Consider the following 22390-nt stretch of genomic DNA (forward strand, 5'->3'; position numbering starts at 1 on the left):
TTTGACCAGGTAGGATTTATTCCAGGAATGCAAGGCTGGTTCAATATTAGGAAAATTATCAGCATAATTGATCACATTAACAACAAAACTAGCAGAAACCATATGATTATCTCAATAGAGGCAGAAAAAGCTTTTGACAAATTACAACATCTATTCCTATTAAAAACACTAGAAAGCATAAGAATAAATGGAGTCTTCCTTAAAATTATAAGTAGCATCTACCTAAAACCATCAGCAAGCATTATATGTGATGGGAATAAGCTAGATGCATTCCCAATAAGATCAGGGTGAAACAAGGATGTCCATTATCACCTTTATTATTCAATTTGCTACTAGAAATGTTAGCTGTAGCAATAAGAGAAAAAAAAGAAATTGAAGGAATTAGAATAGGCAAAAAAGAAACTAAGTTATCACTCTTTGCAGATGACATGATGATCTACTTAGAGAATCCTAGAGAATCAAGTAAAAATTGACCTGAAATAATAAACAACTTTAGCAAAGTTGCAGGATATAAAATAAACCCAAATAAATCCTCAGCATTCCTATATATTACTAACAAAGACCAACAGCAAGAGATAGAAAGAGAAATTCCATTTCAAGTTACTGTAGAAACTGTAAAACATTTGGGAGTCTACCTGCCAAGACAAACCCAGTGCCTATATGGACATAATTACAAAAGACTTTTCACACAAATAAAGTTAGATCTGAATAAATGGAAAAACATTAGTTGCTCATGGTTAGGCTGAGGTAATATAATAAAAATGGCAATTTTACCTAAATTAATTTGCTTATTCAGTGCCATACAAATAGAAGTACCAAAAAATTACTTTACAGAGCTGGATAAAATAATAACAAAATCCATCTGGAAAAACAAAAAGTCCAGAATATCAAGGGAATTGATGAAAAGAAATGCTAGGGAAGGTGGCATAGCCATACCAGATATTAAACTGTACTATAAAGCAACAGACATCAAAAGTACTTGGTACTGGTTAAAAAAAAAAAAAAACAACAACAGAGTGGTGGATCAGAGGAATAGGTTAGGTACACAAGATGCAGCAGTCAACGACTACAGCAATCTACTCTTTGATAAACCCAAAGAATCCAGTTTCTGGGCTAAGAATTCACTATTTCACAAAAACTGCTGGGAAAATTAGAAAATGGCAGGGCAGAAACTGGGTAGAGACCAATATCTTACACTGTATACAAAAATAAAGTCAAAATGGGTGCATGATTTAGAAATAAAGGCTGATACTATAAGCAATTTAGGAGAGCAAGGAATAGTTTACCTATCAGATTTATGGGAAAGGGAAGAATTCATGACCCAAAAACAGACAGAGAGTATTACAAAATGCAAAATGGATAATTCTGATTATGTTAAATTGAAATGTTTTTGTATAAGCAAAGCCAATGCAACAAAGATTAGGAGGAAAGCAGAAAACTGGGAGAAAATCTTTACAACCAGTGTCTCTGATAAAGGCCTCATATCTAAAACATACAGGGAACTGAGCCAAATTTATAGGAATACAAGTCATTCCCCAATTGAGAAATGGTCAAAGGATATGAACAGGCAGTTCTGAAATTAAAGATATCTATAGGCATATGAAAAAATGCTCTAAATCACTATTGACTAGAGAAATGCAAATCAAAACAACTCTTAGGTACCACATCGCTCCTGTCAGATTGGCTAACATGACAAAACAGGAAAATAATAAATGCTGGAGAGGATGTGGGAAAATTGGAACACTGTTACATTGTTGGTGGAGTTGTGAACAGATCCAGCCATTCTGGAAAGCAATTTGGAACTATGCCCAAAGGGCTATAAAAATGTGCATACCCTTTCACCCAACAATACCACTTCTAAGGCTGTATCTCAAAGAGGAAAGGGATCCATATGTACAAAAATATTTATAACAGTTCTTTTTGTGATAGCAAAGAATTGAAAATCAAGGAGATGTCCATCAATTGCGGAATGGCTGAACAAGTTGTGGTATATGAATGTAATGGAATACTATTGTGCTGTAAGAAATGGGGAATATATGAACTTCATAATAACCTGGAAAGACCTACATGATATGATGCTGAGTGAGGGGAGTAGAACCAGGAGAACATTGTACACATCCATAGACATACTGATTCTGTGATGACTGGCTTTGATAGACTTTGCTCTCCTCAGCAATACAAGGTTCAAAGACAGCTCCAAAGGACTCATGATGGAAAGAGCTATCTACATCCAGAGAAAGAACTATGGAGTCTGAATGCAGATTGAGGCAAACTATTTGCTATCTTTTTTTTCTCTTCTTTTTTGCTTTTGTTTCTTCCTTCTCATGATTCTTTCCATTGGTCATAATTCTTCTTAACAACTTGACTATTGTGTAAATAAATTTAATGAGAAGGTATATATAGAACATATATCAGAGTCCATGCCATCTTGGGGGAAGGGAGGGAGGGGAAGAAAATTTGGAACTCACAAACACGCGGAACTGAGTGTTGTAAAGTAAACTAAACATAAAAAAATCTAAAAAATTAAAATAAAATAAAATATATGAAAAAAATCAAGTTGTTGGTCTTTCTATATTTAAAAGCAGAAAGCCTTTCTACTTTCTTGAGCTGCTGTCTCATCAGAAGGAGCAGCTCAGCCTTCTACAGTTCTGGCGTGCAAAGATTATTTGTCTTTGAAATGCATGAACTGGCTTGCACTGAATTTTTTATCCTTTGATTCCTTACCATGTTTTTCGTTCAGTGTCAAGTAATCTTAGGACTTTGTATTGAAGACTGGCCAAAAAAAGGCACATGAGGACAACATAAAAAGTATTTCTATTTCAGCCACAATTTTACTTGTTCCATTAGCCTATCTGAATGTGACAATCACTTAAACACTGCTTTTCCATTTCACTATTCATTTTTAAGGACTTCATATTTATTTTATAAAGATTTAGTATGAGATGTTAAGATAAGAGAATAACTGTCCCTATATATCAGAACAGTATCATTCCTCAAAGCAACCACTTTATTAAAAATATTTTGGGGAAGTATCTTTTTAGAATTGCCTTAGGAGTTAGGTTACCAGTTACATGAAATCTATCTCATTATTCCAAACACAGGTATATACATATTAATTTTTGAAAACCTGTAAGTCACCTTAAAAATACCATTTTCTCCATCTTTTCCTTATTCTCCATGTTCTGTGTTACCATTTCTCTTCTCTCTTGAACTGTGAAAAACCTCAAAACATAGGAGATAAAGAGCAAACCAAGGCTGAGAACAATCAAAAGGCCTCAGAAAAATGGAGCAAAATGCATTCTGTCTTGCCTGTCAAATGAAAATGGGCATAATTTGTGCAGTTTTATAAATGAGAATTATTGTAAGTTGAGGCCTGCCCATGTACTCTAAATACAGGCTTCCTGCAAATGTGCATGCACCAATAAACTCTGAAATAGAGTTTACACTAATTTAAATTAGAAATTATCAGTGACTTGGATGCAGGGAAATAAGAGAGCTTGGATAACGAATTCAATAGGAGATGCTGAGACACTTAGAAAAAAGTAACAGAAATGTAGTATACCTCTATTACAGAGATTCTCTTGTGGTCAACAGTAAGACAATGTTAATAATTATAATGATTTCTAATGCTTCTCTGAATTTTTACAAAGTCGGCTTTACCATCTTTACCTATAAATGAGCAATAACATACATAACACTCCAAAGATTCATCATATCTTTTATATAATTTTAAGTTTCAAATAATTTTGTGTGTTTTGAGAGGATTGGAGAAAGCAGTGTCAGTAGGAGCAAAGCTGACAAAGGCAAGAAAAAAAACCAAACCCTCCCCCTGAATTCATTTCTTTAAAGATTGAGAAGATTGGAAGGGTGATTATATAGATTCATAAATATGCTGTCATTTTTATGCCACTATGATATTATTGACCTATCATCACTAGGTCAGGCACTGAGTGCTTTGTCCAAATAAATTCAGAAACTTTATAAACAAAGAAATATTTAGTACATAGATGTCAATCTCCAAAACAAGTAAGGAAAACCCTCACAAAGTTATATACTTGCGGAACTTTTATTTTTTTAAAGCAACTCCCAGGTCTTTGTATACAGAAGTCTTTTGTAACACCAAAAGTAGGAACCTTGGAATTCCTTCACCCCCCCCCCCCAACCTTTGGTACTAGATTTGCCTAATGTAATTGCCTCATACCCAAATTAGTTATTATTAAAAAGAGAATTCAACCTTCATACGGGTTGAATTTTAAGCCCATGAAGATGACCTGCAAGTTCAGTTGAAAAACAAAAGCACAGCCCTTTTCTGATGGGTCAGACTATGGGAGCTATTGGCTACAGTAATCTTCAGTAATACTTCTGTTTACCCAGCTAGTCTGAAGGACTATGAAAATGAGTTCAGAAGAGCTGACCCTCTAGGTTTATTAAATATTCAATGAATATTCTGTGTGCATGCTGGGCATTAAATAAAAAATGGAAAATATAGTAGACTACCATATATGAAATACTTCCTTACTGGAGTAGCTCTATTTTAAATAATTTATTTTAAATCATTTTGTCAGATATCACAACATGAAAATTATATATTAAGGGCACAACCTTAAGTTATTCTATCAAATATTTAGATTCATATCAGGTGTTAATTTAGCTTGTTTTCCCTTGGTTTAATTTTGTTTATGGTATTCGTAAGAATTGAAGAGTTATTATTAACCTCAGAATACCAGGCTTTTGGTCACATCACTGTAGCAGGTCATTTAAAACAGAGGCATAACATGGTGTTTTGTCTACATGATAAACATTTAAATAAAAAAAAAGCAGATATTGGGCTGCCATAATTTCATAATTTTGTAATTACCAGAATAACACTCAATTTTGCATTTTCAAATCAGTTATTTAGCATTATATAACTCTCAACATTTTGGTCTTGAAAGCAGGGATTAATCACTGTCTCTATGTACCCCAACATTTCCATCACCATTCCTCACAGAAACAGAAAATGACCCCATTTTCCAAAGTAAAAGCTAATAACCACACCAGTTGCTACAATTAAAAAATTATGACAAGAAAGAATTCTTTACATCCTCAAATCACTTCACTGTTGCTGTTAAGGTAAGATCAATGAACTTGTAAAACAGAACCAGTTCCTGAAAAATAGCCTGTCATATGTTATTTGACGTTATAATGTTGAATGTTTGTCTGCAATTTGCTTAAGCAACTACTAAAAATGAGGATGAAATGAAGAACTACAGATTGCCGCTTAATAGCTACCACTGGAGGCAACTCAAATTTAAATGTCACTTATCAGTGACCTCTTTTTTTCCCCTAATTACCATAATCAGATGGATTATGAACCAAAGAGAGAATCAAATGAGATGATATATGTAAGGCACTTTGCAAATGTTAAAGCGCTATAGAAATGGGAGCTATCATTGTAATCCTTCCAACATCTGACAGCCCCTGCCCCCTTGATGGGAGAGGAAAAAAAAAGACAGAGAGAGAGAGAGAGAGAGAGAGAGAGAGAGAGAGAAAGAAAGAGAGAGAGACAGACATAAGGTCCTCTCGTTCTGAATTCAATTCAAAAGAAAAAATGAAATTTCTGAAGATCTAAGAAATAGAACCTTAGTCTTAAATGAGAAATTCTTTTGTTTTGAGGTCATCAAATCCAACTGACTAAACTAATGAGACCCAGATAACAAACTACAACAAACTACACACCTTGAGTCCAAAGGCAGCATCCTCCGAGGCCAAGACTTCAACCTGCAATTATAAGGAGAAAAATCATTTAGGAACTAACAAAAATCTTCTCTGAGCCTAACTAGGCACAGAACTCAGAGAACAGACTTAGTCTGGCACTAAGAATTCTGATACAACTTGTAACCTTGCAACAGGAGAGGACCTGATCAAATTCAGACATCCAGGAATGAATTTAACGTGTCTCCCAGTCTTTCAAGGGCTGAATATAGAGACACTTGTGGATTTAGGCAAAGGTTCCATAGTCCCTTGCTTTGGTTGTAACAGAGGTAAGTCCTACCAAATGAAGAAGTGTTTGCTCTAATGTATCTGAGTCACAGATACCAGCTGCCTGTAAGAACAGAGAAAATCAAGGTGATTTATCTACTACCAAAACTGTCCAAGAGAAGGAGCGGTACCATCTGAATATATGCTACCCCACATCAAAATCAGAAAGTGTTGAATACGTTCTTTCGCCTTCGTAATGATATAGAATACAAGTGTTACAAGTGGGATTTATGCTCCATGAAAAAGTTTCATCACACCTGAAGGCTAACCAGTAGTTTCTTGTCCTGTCCTGAACAAAGTAGACTGTCCTGAAACTCTGGAATGCTGCAGAGCAAGACTTTCTGAGACAGAGGCTAGAAAAGCAAAGCCAGAGAAAAAACTGGTAGGTAAGAAGGAGCAAGCAGCTAACTTAACAGCATAACTGAAACTGCTCATTGGTCGTCTTGTGAGTTAGAAGACAATTCATTAACTGATGGAAATAGGAGAAATAACAGCTGTTCTTTTAAAGCACTACGATCTTCTTGTTTGGGGGATAAGCTTTTTTTTTTTTTTAAATTTCAAAAGAGAACTAGTGCACAAAAGCAGAAAAGAATGTTTAATAAATTGAAATGCCTCCAGGGTCTGCACTGCAAAATCTGGCCTGTAGTAGGTTTCAATATCAGTTATGCCTTTGAGAAATAGGGGTTTGCAGTTGTGTGCGTGCGTGTGTGTGTGAGCAAGTGCACACACACATATGTATGCATGTATATATACACACACAATATACATGTGTACACACATGAACACACATGAGTAGGCAGAAGGATAAGACAGCTGACCATTTATAACATGTCAAAATATCCCCATACATATGCTATAAAACAAAACCGGATTCTCTCCTAAAGGAAAGAAAATGAAGAGGTAATCATTCCACCAAGAACTGAATCCAGTTGGAAAGTGAGAGTGGTTAAAACAAAACACAGAAACAAATCAATTACAGACTGGGTTTGTATGTCTCTCTGTGTTTTTTTTATTTTGCAAGTGTTTTCCTGAAAGCTATGAGGACACAACCGCCTGATAGATAGTAGTGAAAAGTACACCATTTTTTTGAGTATTGTTGAAGAGCAGAGAAAGAAGAAACATTAGATAAAACAAAACAGATTCAGTATCACATGTTGCAGACGTATCCAGCTAAAGGTTAAATTGTAGAATCAATGGACACAGTAAAGCAGAATAATATTTGTTTACATTGCAATTCCCAAAGCTAATTATCCAAGTCTAGAAACTGTGCTTTGATACTATGCCTTTGGTAAATAACTATTTCAATTATGAAAGTACGTTTGAATTGAATGAATCTAAGACTCCCCACTAGGTAACCATGTTTATTCAAGTTATGAGATTTTTGAATATACAGGTTAAAAGTTTACACAAAAGGAAAATTAATAAATTTAAGTCTTTTCCACTGTAGATGGTAAATGGCACCCAATTCAACAACAATATCTACCCTGTAATCTTAAGACAGTGTACCAGTGTTAAAAACAGAAAATTAACATGGACTCAGTCCTCAAGGAACTTGCAATCTGCTAGAGGAATTAGATATACACAAGTAACTATGATAGAAGTTAAAATGTTTAAGAAAGGCTAACCAGAGATTCAGTTAGGGAGGCCTTAGTTCTTACCAGGAAGACAGAGCAAAATCAAGCAAGGAGGAGGCCGCTAGGGTGTTAAACCTGGATAGAAGAGAGAGATTTTCTCCGTCACGGCCACCATACCCTATATCCTATCCCTATATCAATCCGTTGACAAGTCTTATCTACTCCACCTTTATGACACATCTCTCCAATCCATTCCCTTCTCTTTCATTCACACAGCCACCACTCTACTGCAGGCCCTCCTTCATTTCCTCTACCATTCTCTCTAATAATATGCAATTATTGTCTACATCTTCCAGGACAGCCTTCAATGAAAGTCCATCACACATACTGAGAACTATCTTCTAGGCCTCTTAACTTGGAAAGATGTCAAAGGAGCACATCACCGATCCGATCACTGTCCCTTACTCTTGACACATGACCAGTCCATGGTCCTGACATATTTTTGTTCCATCTTCATTGCACACCATGAAACTCTCCCTTCTTCCTAACTTTCTATTTCTGCTGAGGTTCCGCAACCCTTCCAATCACCTAGGACTGAAACCTAAGAATCATGCTCAATTCTTCCTTCTCTCTCACCATTCACATACAGTAAGTTGACAGGTCTCAATGATTTTAACTCCACAATCTTTCTCCCATCCATCTACTTCACTCCATTCATATAATAACCATGCTAGTTTAGTCCCTCATCTCCTCCTACCTGGACTAAGGCACCTGGATATCCTGCCTCAAGTTTTTTCTCTTGTACCCATACTCTACACAGTTACCAAAATGCTATTTCTAACACATCAGTCTAGGGCACTTCCCTACAGGAGAAACTACTTTCTTTCCATCTTGCCTCTAAAATAATATACAAGCATGTATATGTCTGACTTTTAAAGTCCTTTATAATCTGCTTCTACTTTGCTTTTCCAGGTTTTTTGGATACTACTCTCACAACGTACTCTATGTTCCATTCAAAATGGTCTAATTTTGTCGTTGTACACAATATTCACTTTCCTGCCCTTAGTCAAACTGCCTAGCATGCCTGAGATGCATTCCTGCTTTTATCTCCACCTATCAGAAGCTCACCTTTCTTCAAAACCAAGTTAAAGTGAGTCCTCAATAAGGTCTCTCTCGATATCTATCTCCCCTGCCCTATACCTTATACGTACTTTGTGTACATTTTGTTTCTACTTACATGTGTACATAGTATCTTTCCCCCAGAAGACTATAAGTGCCTTGCTTGGGGTCACAGACTGTTTCATTTTTATCTTTGTATTCTCAGAGCATATACAAGGCTCAGCATGGGGTAGGTGCTTGATTAAACCCCGTTCCAGAACAGTGTGGAGGTGCTCGCAAGACAGCAAAGACAGGACAAGGTCAATTAGTGGCTCCATCTCAAATTTAGCTGGCACGAACAATACGTGAAGAGGAAAAGTAAGAAATTAAGGCTAGAAAAATAAGTTGGAAGCCAGATAATGGAAGATCTTGAAAGCCAAGACACTCTGCAAAGCAAGTTTTTGATAAAACTACTCGCAGTCTTATGGGAAAGATGGAGACATATGAATTTGACAAGAATGTAATCAAGTTGATTCCATACTTGTTGGATGCTAGATTCAAAGTAGCTGCTAATGGTTTCATGTAACGTGGCAGGAGATCTGCAGTTGAGCACCCTAGGGTACAGTGCTTAGTCCCACGCTATTTAACCATCCTACCGATGTCTATGACAAAGGCATAGATGGCATTCACCTGAAAGGGATGGTCAACACAATGGAATAGAGAGTCGAGATTCAAAAGGATTCTGACAGACTAAAGGGCTGGAGTTGAAATTCAATAGGATAAAGGTAAAGTTTTTTCCTTGGGAACAACAACAAAAAAAAGGAACTAAGTATGTCACAAGTATAAAGTGGGGAAAGCATGGATAGATGGAACGGTTCAGAAAAAAAGATATGGGCGTTTTAGTGGACCGCAAAGCTCAGAATTCGGAAGCAGTGTGATATAGCAGCCAAGAAAAACAAAAAAAAAACTGCAGCTACACTGGTAACAATTAAGAGAGGCACAACTTCCAGGAATATGGAGCTGATACCACGTCCTCGTCAGACTTCATCTGGAACACTGTGGTCTCTTCTGTGCCTCACATTTTTAGAAAGCCAAAAGGGTACGTGAGGGTAACTAGGATGGGGGAACTGGGCTAATGTCATCGATGAAATTCAATCGGTTGAAGGAATCAGAAATGTTTAGCATGGAGAAGAAATGGGCCATGATCTTCAAGTTGGCTTCATTTGTACTCTTTGGGCCCAGAGGGCACAAGATGCAAGGGATGAAAGCTATAAAGAGCCACATTTAGGACTGATGTCCAGAAAAACTTCCTGAGGATTAGAGCTGGTCCAAAGAGGAAAATAATGGGCTGCCCCAAGAGACATATGTACACTCCATAACTTCTAAGGAACAATTGGAGAAGGGAGCAAAAAAGAGGTAAGGAGTAGATGGACTAAATTAGAAGGTATCCTTGGGAGTAGAAAAGGAGGGACAGATCCTAAAGCTATCTTGGAGCTCAAATTCAGAGAAGCAATCAAAAGAAAGGAAGAGTCAAGGATGCCTGCAGTTTCTAGCCTGATTAATTAAGAGAATGGTAATGCCATCAACAGAAACAGGGAGAATCTGAAGGGGAGATGACTAATTCCAAGCTGGACATACTGAATTGGAGATGTCACTAGAACCATTTGGGGGGGGGGGGGCGCATTTCTTGTAGTACACCAATATCTAGATCTGAAGAACAGGGAATAGAGAACTTTTGAGGGGATTTTGAGGTTCCAAATGTGAATTCTTGGGGAATTCCCATTGAGAAAACTCCCTCCATCAATTATACTGGAACTACTTGGCAACTTACCTTAAAGATTTAACTAGAGCACTAAAAAGTCAGACATGACTGAAACAAATGAACAACAACAACACTGTTCCATACTGTCAATGAAACATAATATGCACACCGTATTTATCCATATCACTTATAGACAGATAAAGCATATTTTCAAATGCGTTCAAGCTTTTTAAAATTCATATAAAAGTATGCAATTATACAGTAGCAACATCAACTTCAGTTTTATGTTCCCTTAATGAAGTACAAATCAATAAATTGACATAAAAAGTGGAGCTAACTACAATTTAACTAACAAAATTATCTGAATGTAAAGTTTACAAATGGAATTGAAGATGAGTTTAGCAATCACAATATCTTAAGATTATGATTCTAGTTACATATGATACTAGATAAAACCAGTCATTACCAAGCATGATGCAATGGAAAGAGAACAAAGAAGAGTCAGAGGACCTAGGTTCAAATCCTAATTATGGTACTGCTTTTACTAATAGTGTAACCTTGGGCCAAATATTTTTGTTTCTCTGGGATTCAGTTTACATACCTGTAAAAAGGAGGGGTTTGAAGTAGAGGCTTTCTGAGATCTCTATCAGCTCTGTATTATTTTTGTCTTTCTTTAGAAAGAAAAAAGTGAAACCCCCTACCCATGGACCATATAACAATCAAAGAGGCATCATCAAGTTTCTAAATCAATTTTTAAAAAGTAAAAATATTTCAAGAAAAAAATCTTGTGTATTGTCCAATAATACTATTTTTTAAAAAAAAGCACTGGACTAATATGAGGAGACAATTTCTAGAATCAACTATGTTACCAACTAGTTGTATAATAATAATACTGGGGGCAAGTCATTTAATCACTGATAATTTCTTTAGATGGAGAATGAGGGAGTGAATTATGCTACGTAAAGACCCTTTTAGCATTAACAGTCTTCAACTTCTAAACTGATTGCTTTTACTTAATGTGCACAACTCTATTTTTGCATTCTTTATTTTTTTTTTATAAATAAGGTTGTATAGTAATGAACAGAAAAGAAGAACTGATTTCACAAACTCAATATCAACTTCAGTTTAATATTAAAGAAAGATGCTACAGAACCCAAAGATTATCCTACACTATTTCTTCAAAAGTCTACTAATGTAGGTTGGAAGGAATCCCCCTCTAGTGGGAGTGAGAAGGTATTTCAGCATCCAGTTAAATTTTTCAGGTGGCATTCAGTAAATCCAGCAAAGGTAGGCTTTAGAATTTTTTTTCAGATTACTTTTTAAATCAAACAAGAATATCATTCAACTTTTCCCAAAGAACAAAAAGGAGCTTCTTATTATCACTTACAAACTAAGATTAACAAGTAGGAAAAAATAATCGTATAAAGTTTACTTTCTAGCCAACTAAATGGTGACATTGATTTTATTTTATCTGTTCACGCAGTACCATTATAATTTTAAAAGTGCAAATGGAAAAGAAACACTACTCTCTTAGTGGAAACAGAATGAATAAGTCTAATAGAATCACAGAGAGTTTGTCTCCATCAATATAAAAACTATCATAAAGATGCACCAATGATGTGATACTTAAAAAACTATATTAATTCATATATAGTGCTTACAAAATTAAAGACTTACTGTACAGTGCAAACCTAAAAAATAAGAATGATGTCGTCTAGTTGCCAATTGCCAAAAAGATATTAGTTAAGAGTGTAATTAGAAATTACCAAAAAATGTTTTTTAAACAATTCCAAATACAGTAGAGATTTAAGTCATCCAGTACTCACTAATTTGGGGAGGATAATTTTTGGTACTGGTGGTGGTGTTATTGCTACTGCTGCTGTTAAGCAAATGACCAGGAATAATCCAGAAGAGCATGTGCTTTCAAAACAATTTCAGAAGATGGTGTATAAAATATGGAAAAAAGGATATGCTGCCAACAATGGAAATTGTGTTAGACTTTGGCATTTTACAGACACATAGTTTCAGTTCTGTATCCTTCCTGTAGATGGTTATTACTCAGGGGAAGGGAGACAGAGCAGGGGTTTTAGCATTCTCCCACAAATAAAAAGCAACAAAAACTTGTGCAACTACTGTTAAGATTTGAGTCTGACATCTTGAAAACTAAACTTCATTCTAGGAAACATCACTGTTCATAGGACCACAAGACACAGCTAGAACGGTAGTTAGGGGAAGATAACAATTACTTGTTAAATAACCTTTGTGCCGGGCACTGTGCTAAATGCTTTTATAAGTTTTATCTCAGTACATCCTCAAAATAACCCTATTAGATGGGTGTTCATACCTGTCTAGGCAACTGAGGCAGTCCAAAGAGAAGTTAGTTACCCAGGGTCATACAGTTATTATGTGTCTAAGGTTAAACTGGAACTCAGGTCTTCATTACCCCACTGTAATACTTCTAGCTAGAAGGCCATCCAGGTCTTAACTCCTCAATTTACAAAAAAAGAAATGAGGGAAGGATATGTTAATGACTGGACTGATGTTAAAAAGTAATAACTATGGGGCAATTAAGTGGCACAGTGAAGAAACTGGTTGGCCCATCTCCCCAAGTTCAAATCTGGCAGCAGACACTAGCTACGTGACCCTGGGCAATTCACTTAACCATGTTTGCCTCAGTTTCCTCATCTGTCAAATGAGCTGGAGAAGGAAATGGAAAACCACTCCAGTATCTTTGGCAAGAAAACCTCAAAGTGGGGTCACAAAGAGTCAGACGCAAATGAAACAAATGAACAAGTAGCAGACGCAAAATTCAATCCCTGGTCCTCTGGGACTAAATCCAATGCTATTCCCACTGCACAATGCTGTCTTCAATAATTTAATGTATCATTAACTATTCAGAATACAGTTAAGCATCCAGCTGTAATTTTCAGGTGGTATTCATTAAACTGAAATATAAATAGAAGGGTCATTTCTATTTATTCAAAGAAAACGAGATCATCACTTCATTTTTCTCACAGTCTTTCAAAAAGGGACTATTCATTCAATACCACTTATATATAAACTAGGATAGTTAAGTGAAAGGAATTCTTGAATAGGAAGAGTCAGATGCAACTTTATGATTAGAAGCAAATAATTCATTTCTTCTAGGGTCCTCTTAACTACAAAAAATTAGGACATAATGACCAAGCTTTCCTCATGACAAAAGATATTGTAGGAACAGATATGATATCCATAAAGAGATCTGGATTCCTAGAAAGAAGTTGGTATACAAGAATGAAGAATTACTATTTACTGTATCAGGTTAGATTGGGAGAGAAGTAAACTTTGGATAAGGAAATTGAAGGCAGAGTAGTGACTCATCTGCGATAATACCATTAGAAAGTATATATATAGCAAAGCCAGGTTTAGACCCCAAGAAACTTAGAAATATCTAAGTGCTTCTTCCACTAGATAATACTTTTTTCCTTTAGTGTTCATTTCCTTTTACTCAGTAATTACAGTATCTTCCCACAATCTGTAAAGCACTTTTCAAGGGTTAAATCGTTGTGAAAGAAACATAAATTCTAAATTAGAAATCTGAGCTATGACTGAGTTCTTCATAGTTCTTTTGCTCTGCCCCTAAGTAGCAATAGCCTTCTACTCTCCTATCTTATCACCTTGGGCATAAAAATCCATTTAAATTTCCAAACCACTCATCAAAACAGAATTAAAGAAATGTGTAAATACAGGAAATTCCTCACCTAGTTACAGAGTTACTTTTTTTTTTAATTTGGAAATATACTGGTATGACCTTTTCTTGTCTCTAAAAGTGACAGTAGGAATTTGACACCAGGGTGTGTGTGTGTGTGTGTGTGTGTGTGTGTGTGTGTGTGTGTGACAGTAAAATCTTCTATCGATATGTTCTCCTTGCCCAAATTAAGAAAAAATACAACCTCATGGAGTTGTTGTGAAGAAAGTACATTGTAAACCTTAAAATACTATGTAAATGGAACTATTATTATATACAACAGTTTAACCAGGGATTGATTATTGGTAATACAAAAATGATTCACAAGTGTTCTTTCAAATTACAAACTTCACCAATGAATTGAAATGACTATTTCCAAAACCTCATTTTTTAAAACATTTTCTTGATATTACAATAAAACTTATAATGATATAGCTCTTTATTAAATAGTTACAAATATATTTTCTCTTTTAAATCCCGTACAACCTTTACATGTAATGAGTGAAAATGAATGATAAAGCATGTATGAACAAGCAAGCAAGACAACCCTTAACCTCAAGGACCTGACATCCATGAAGAAGAAAACAACACATAGTTGAAAAGAGGACAAAGGAAAGGTAAAAGCTTTATCATATAGCATGACCAGAAAGTGACACGGTGGGCAGGATCCCACGGGTGAGTATTAGTGGAAGAAGGATGGAGAAAAGGGGGGCAGGTGGAGTATTTGCCATTTATAGATGTTAAGAATGAAGTTCAGAAAGCTTAAAAAAATTGCCCCAATTCACAGATTATTGAGTTAATCTTAAAGCTGGAATCAGAATCAAGTATTTTAGCTCTTAGTTCAGCATTCCCTTACACACCTTGTTACACCTTGCATACGTGAAAAACCAAATTTCACCCATATAGCTTTCAAAGTTTTGGTTTGGGGGGAGTGGTACTGAAACTGTTTAACAATTTAATTTGTGCTTTTAATTGAAGGCTGGAAGCTAGGAAAAAAGAGTTGAGTCAGTCAAGTCAACAAGCATTGACTAAATGCCTGATATATGCCAAGCACGGTCCTGAACACTGGGGATATAAAAGAAAGGCAACAATCAACAACAACCCATTAGCTTCTGCTCCCCAGGAGGTCACAGTCTAATGGGTGAGATGATGTATAAATAGCTATGCACAAAGCAGATATAGATAAGATAACCTGGAGATAATCTCAGACAGAAGTCACTATGGTTAAGGAGGACCCGGAAAAGTTTCTGCCATAAGAAAGGAAGGAAAAGAAGAATTCACATCTTATTGTGGGTCAAGTATATCCAAAAAAGGGAAACCACATCGATCACCAACACACCTGACCATAGGCTTGAGGCTAGGAAAAACAGAGGGAAGGAGCAGGTAGGATATGTCTTTGTGGGTCTAATATATTCAAGAGAGGTAATTTTATCAATAACTATATGAAGTTCCAAATCTGGCTGGGTGGGAAAAGGAGAGACAGACAGGATTCAATATAACTACACAATAGGCTAGAGCTTATAGCTTATGAGAGGCAGGCAGGTCTTTTACCTTTTCTTCCCAGGATTTAATCAAATGGTTAAGTCACCTGCTGCTTATAATGAATTAAAGAATCTCCAAATATGAAAAACTGTCCTTAAGAATATTTAAAAACAAACACAACACTACTATTGACAGTAGTGCCTGGGTGTGGCTATAGAAGCCAATGAATGAACAAGAGCCCTTTCCACATTGTGGATATTTTTAAAATGTTTTCTAAGCACGTTAAATGGGAAAAGTGGACAATAATTAGTTCATAATGTCTCTAAGATCACACATAGCTGAGAGTTTAGGAAAACAAATTTCAGGGCAAGCAACTAAACACCTCCTTCATGACGTTCATCCCCGTTACCCAAAATGAATTGTCAATTCTGAATTCTAGCAACTGAGGCAACTGCTTTCTTTTTTCCTAATTTTTATGGTTATCCACAAAAGGACTGGAAAGCTTTTCAATAAACCATATAAGACCTTGCTGACACACTACCCTTGCTTATTAATTCTCCTCATTTTCCTTATTAGCATGTATAGACAACACAGGAACTCTGGGACAGAGTTTGTTGAAACAGCTCTGTATTTGGTTACCTGGTAGTAGAAAGAACATACAATGGTTTCGTATACTGTTTTATTTTGCTTAGTAGAATAAATACCTGAAGATATCTAACAACAACAAAAAATTTTCTCCTCATTGTACTGAGCGCATTGTGTAATTACGAGCAGTGATCAATCTGGTGTGGGAGGCTGGCTTCATTGCCCAAAAAGGACTGGGTTTAATTCTGCCTCAAGCATATAACTGGCTATGTGACCTTGGGCAAGTCACAACCACTCAAAGCTCTAACTCTAAGAGGCAGAGAAAGTGCAGGCTTTCACTGACGGAGGAACTTTCCTCATCCTGATTTCCTCTATAATGATGAAATTACAGATCCAGTCTCAATCCTAACTGTGGCCAAATGGAAATAAGTAACCCCAAATCGTTCTTCCCACAAGCACTGGTCCAATAAAAGGAATCCATATTCCACTATTTCCACTGTCTACTATGTCGAATTATTTCTCAACTATGTAATATTTCTTTCTCAGTAGACTAGATTTCTTCCTTGATACAAATAGTATATATTAAGCAACTACCAAGTTGCAAGGTACTAGCACTATGCTAAGCAAGAAGTTAAAAAAACAAAAACCAGAAATTAAACAGACCCTTTGAGTGTATAGAAAACAGGTAAAGGAACTTGCTGAAGCTGTCAGAAATATTGGGAGCCCTTGTGAACTTTATACAGCAAATAAAGCTTATTCTACCTCTGGGGAAGTACCCAAGAAATTTATAGTATAGAGTAGAAAAGGAAATGCCGCAGTACAGTTTGAGGCTGAGTGACATAGAGGACTCTAGGGGGCAATGATGAGGCTAAGATGTCCCTACAATCTCATTCCTGAGTCATGATTTTGGCACCATGAAGAGGTATCTATCTACTATCTATCTGTCTACTAGGGACTCTCATTCACGGGGAAATCCTACTCATTATTTGGGCAACCAACCTGTTTTCCATCTTTCAGAGCCTACTTAAGGTATACTTTTTATAAAAACCCCCATTATAGACTATAAAAGCCATCATAACCTGGAGAATTGTTACATAGATTCCAATGTTAGAAGATTAAGGCATATCCACCAAATGATGACTACATAGAGCGAAGGCCTGAAAGATTACACACAAGAAAAGGCATAAGGTTCTTGCCTTTCAATGCCAGGGATGTTTAATTAGGCTTTAACTGAAAACAGAGGGTCTTAGTGTTTACAATAAGCAGTTTTGGTGAATCTTAAAAAAACAAAAAACAACTAAGATTTCTATACAGAAGAAAATCACTCATTTTTTTTCTGTAAATTGTGTATACATAATTTTACAATTCTACTACAATAATATTTTCATATTTGTAGTCAGTATCTTTCCCACTTATGTACTCATTTTTAAAATTCAGTTTTCAAGTTAAGATTGGTATTTCTTTTAGAGTCTCCACAATCATCCACAAATAAAACAAGGCTTGCGTTAAGAAAAAAAGGACTATTCCCTTGGCCCCTAACAATACCATCAAAAAGAATTTATAAATTCTGAGACAGTACCATGTGGATGGATAAATGGCATTATAGAAAATTCCTGGCTATTACTAGAATTAGAGGACAATGACAGCTGCAATTTGTCTAAACTTTGTAAATGTGAATATCTGAAGCATTAAATGCTTGTTGGCGTTACGTATTTCCAGTTTTAATATTCTAATTATATCATAATTGTATGATATTTTAACCAAATTTTAACCAAATTTTGTCCTTTTATTCAGATATAATGGATTTTAACAACATATTTCAACCCAATGAACATTCATTTTCATAAAGTACAACTGTCTCTTCTTTAATACAAATAGTTTTTAAGATTTAAAATTATAGGGGAAACATAGTCAAGCAAACTTTGAAAAAGCTAACTTAAATAATGGCTACGTAAATAACTAAAGATACACGCAAAAGGGTATCAAAGACCTTGTCAGTGAAGTTCCTTTCAAATAAAGGAGTTTTCTGTCACTTAAATTAGCAAATAAAAAACAAACATAAAAGTTGTTTAGGAGTCCTTTTGTGGTGTAGATATCATAGATACAGATATATTAAGTAGAGTCTAATAAACATTAATAGGGCAGCTAGGGAGCACAGTGGATAGAATGCCAGGCCTAGAGTCAGGAAGACTTATCTTCCTGAGTTCAAATTTGCCCTCAGATACTTACTAGCTGTGTGACCCTGGGCAAGTCACTTCTCCCAGTTTGCCTCAGTTTTCTCATCTATAAAGTGAGCTAGAGAAGGAAATGGAAAAACCACTCTAGTATCTTTGCCAGGAAAACCCCAAATGGTGGGTCATAAAGTATCAGACATGACTGAAACCACTGAATAACAAAATGATAAACATGAGGGTTGTGTAAAGATGCATCATGGACACAAAGATTGATAATAGATTAGATGAAGCTGAAAATGTCCCTTGAGAGTTGAAATTATTTTACAAATTTAAAAAAAAAAAACGACAACCCTTGAGGGAAGGGAGAGAAGGTAAGTAGGAAAAAAAGTTGTTGAAGTCACTAAATCAAAGAACAGGGATGGCAGAAGACTCCTTCACAAAATGATAACTACAGAAGGAACTCACCATAAAAGGGAGATCAGCCTTGTGGTGGAGGGATATTCTAGGGTGAGAAAGTCACAGAAATGGTTTCCTATTCCAAGGCAAGGAGGCCACAGTACATAAAAGTGTGTAGTTAGAGTCTCACATTTAGGCCTTATACTAGTTTGGTGAGTTGGTTTGTTTATACTATTAAGATTTATTTTAAGTTTCGAAGTGGGAGAAATGGTGTTAATACGGGTTAGGCTGAAATATTTCCCTTCTTGGTTATGAGAAATTCTACCAACAAATTAACTTTAAGACAATGGGAATCATAGTTTCAACTTCATACATTTTGTCAAAGTAACTGAACAAGTATGTGTGTGCCCCAAGTAGACTCGAATAGCTCCTAAAAATGCTCTTCTATTAACACTTTAAGTGTATAAAGTACATTATTTGAGATTTTCTTTTGTTATAACCTTAGAATGGAAAGTCATCTCATCACTTCAATAAGATTATGGGAATGGATGACTAGATACAGTTAAAATTTAATCTCAAAGTTTTGAAATAAGCTGACTTCTTTTGTTCAAAGTAGGATCAGTTTGGAAGGATTACTGTTCTGAGTTAACCTACGATCTGAAGCAAGAAGGAACTCCCAAGTGAAGAGAAGCATCAAGGCTGTGAGTGCCCTAGCCTCAAAATCAAGAGATCAAGATTTCAGTTCCAGCCAGGCCATTTGTCCCAGCCTTTGTTTCCTTATCCTTAACAAAAGAGGGTGGTGGACACTGTGATAAAGGATATGGATATGTAAGGTCCATATATTGGCTTTATATAACTCAGTAATTTCTTAGCCATTTCCTATTTATTTCTACACAAAATCTAATTCTGGATCAGAAAAATAAAATAAAATAAGATTTCACTTTGACATGTCTAGTCCTTATTGTGATACCCTTTTGCCTTCTCTCATGAAAAATGGTATTTCTTATTGGTTGAAACAGGATGCCAAGGAAGAGATAAGCAAAGAAAAAGATGTAAACTAGATAGCTAAGAGGAAAATTGTTGTTGATGATGGTGGTGGTGGTGATTGCAAGTATTTATATAGCATTTTAAAAGTTAGCAAATCTATTTACACATTTTTATCTTAACCGTTCTTTACGACGACCATATGAAGTAGTGCATTTATACTATGCCCACTTTACACTCAAGGAACCAGATTTGCCCAGGAAAACAAAACTAGCTAGTTATAGGAAGAATACCAGACCACGGTCAGTGTGCTAAAAGACAAGCAATCTCTCAATTCCCACAGTGCCACCCTCCAAGGAAAAAAAAAGTCTACGTGAATACATCTTATAAAAACTGATTTTATTAGGATTGTATAGGTAAGAGCGAAAAGGTTAGGAAACAGGGACTGGTTCTGTTAGCAATGTTTTACAACTTTATTTATTTATTAATTTATTCTAAGTGCATTCTAGGCTTAAAAACTGACCAACATTAATTCTTTAGAGAAGTACCCTAAACATCTTTGAAGTATCCCTAGTTTTTAGCACTGTAGAAATACAGAAGCAATAGGTACCTTTGTACACTTTGTACAATTAATTAAAAACACTTAGCTCTCCATTCTAGAATTGGGGATTGGTTGGCTGGAATCTCCTGCTGCAATTACAGGGAAACAAAATTGAATAGCTAGGGGGACTGTAGTTAGCCCAAAGGAGAAGGCAACTACTTCACTGGCACTCACTTTAAAAAAGCAAGTGCCCTTGATCTGCAGATCTGCCTTACTAAGAAAACTGCTTCATATCAAGGACCACTTCTTTTATCTATCCTAGATAGCACCCAGAATACTGCAGGCTCTTAGATCTTAAACAACAATGTGAGAGAACATCATTGGCTAGGAAGATCGTTGACATGTAGTTTCTTCCCTTCCCTGAGGAACAAACTTGGAAAGGATGAGTGATCCTTAGTCAAACTCTAAGCAACAGTAGCTGGCAAAATCAGGTCAACCTTTTCTTTTTTGGGAACACATTAAAAGTAAATCTTAACAACTGTCCTAGAGGAGAGAAACGACAGTTAATTTTTAAATTTACCCCCACAGTATTAAAAAAAAACTTTTTAACTATAAAGACTTTTTAAGGAGAAGGGGAAGAAAACCACAGATAGACTGTATAACAGATTTCATTAAATGTCTTAGAAGTAAAATGAAATCTGTAACAGTTAAATATGGAAGTACTCATAATTGGCATGATGGCAAATAGCTAAGAAATTGTTTACAGCTAAGTTAACATTTTAAAATGTTCACTTTAAATTTTTAAAATTTCATTATATGGCCATTTTTCCATGCCTGTTTTAAAAGGCCAGAAATTTAAAATGAAATTCTATTGCTGTTGGTCAGAATATCTTTCAGTCCTCTATTATTATAAGTTATTCAATTTTGTTCAGAATAAACTACTGTATACACAAGTGTTTCACAGTTTTCTAGATTAGAGCTGAATTTTTCACTACGACAACTTCAAAAGATTTGTTAATTTTCAATGGGATGATGAGGTTGGATTTTTTTTCTATGTATGAGTAACAGTGGGTCTCTTTAACGTTACATTAAAAACTCTAAAATTTAAAGATAAAGGAGGTATATGAGAAAATAAACTGTCAACATAACAGTAGTAATGGACCCTTTCAGGGTGTATTCGGAAGGAAAATAAGATGCAGTCTTTAAATCCGAAGCCCATCACAAAACTGCAGAGAGAGCCTTCCTCACCACACTCTCCAACTCCAATCTCTGTAATGCTGGACTTTGTAAAAACCAAATAAATATACTTTAAAGAAAGGATTAGAAAGCCCATCATTTTGCCTCTAGTTTTCCATTGTTGGAGTTGGGAATTGAGTCCCAATTATATAAATGGTAGTCTGAGAAAAGCAGTAGACAGAGTTTATATCATAAAGCTCATTTTACTTGGGATGTTAATGGAGGATTTGAACTGTACTCCCTAAGGTGAAAGGCTAGGGCTTTAATCTCTATGCTTCTCAGTTCATGCAGGCCTTTTCAACACTTCTGAGAGATGTGGACTCTGTTCATGCATACAAATGCTTTACAGCTTTTCCCACAAAAGGTGCTTTTCTTAAAAAATAAACAATGTACAATTGAATTTAAAAGGAAACCAGCCACTGACAGATTTAGCCATAGTTCATTTATGTCATGTCTTACTAAGAGTTTACAAACAGCTGTCCCAGGCATCTCCAATGGGTGCAATTTTTTGTCTAGACATGGGAAATCCAAGCTACTGCTAGGCCAACAACATAAACACAGGAAGGTCTTCAATTCATCATTTCATTAATAGGAACACATCTAATGATATAATAGGAGTGTTGGAAGAAAGCTGATTTCAGTTCCTGAAACAGTTTAATTGCATGTCTTTGTTTTCATGCTAGACAAAGCTATGGAACCACACATAGTTCCAAACTGGATTTCAGTGCCACATTAGACTGCTTAAAACAAAATCTTGTCCCTTCAACATATGAGCTCTCAAGTTCAATGACAACAGGGTAGAGGCATATG

General features: G+C 35.7%; 1 protein-coding gene across 7 annotated transcripts in view; it reads right to left on the reverse strand.

Annotated features, from left to right (window-relative positions):
- The window catches only part of ARID1B (AT-rich interaction domain 1B), a 563165-nt gene that overhangs the window by 208511 nt on the left and 332264 nt on the right, over positions 1-22390 (reverse strand). For 5 of the 7 annotated variants that reach the window (XM_036766229.1, XM_036766233.1, XM_036766230.1 and 2 more), the window contains exon 5: positions 5719-5760. The exons of the other annotated variants lie outside the window; for them this stretch is intronic. In XM_036766229.1, coding sequence (XP_036622124.1) covers positions 5719-5760 — 42 coding nt within the window. The remainder of the gene's footprint in view (positions 1-5718; positions 5761-22390) is intronic. 7 annotated transcript variants of the gene reach the window in all.

This window comes from Trichosurus vulpecula, chromosome 7 (assembly GCF_011100635.1).
Source record: "Trichosurus vulpecula isolate mTriVul1 chromosome 7, mTriVul1.pri, whole genome shotgun sequence".
Taxonomy (NCBI): Eukaryota; Metazoa; Chordata; class Mammalia; order Diprotodontia; family Phalangeridae; genus Trichosurus; species Trichosurus vulpecula.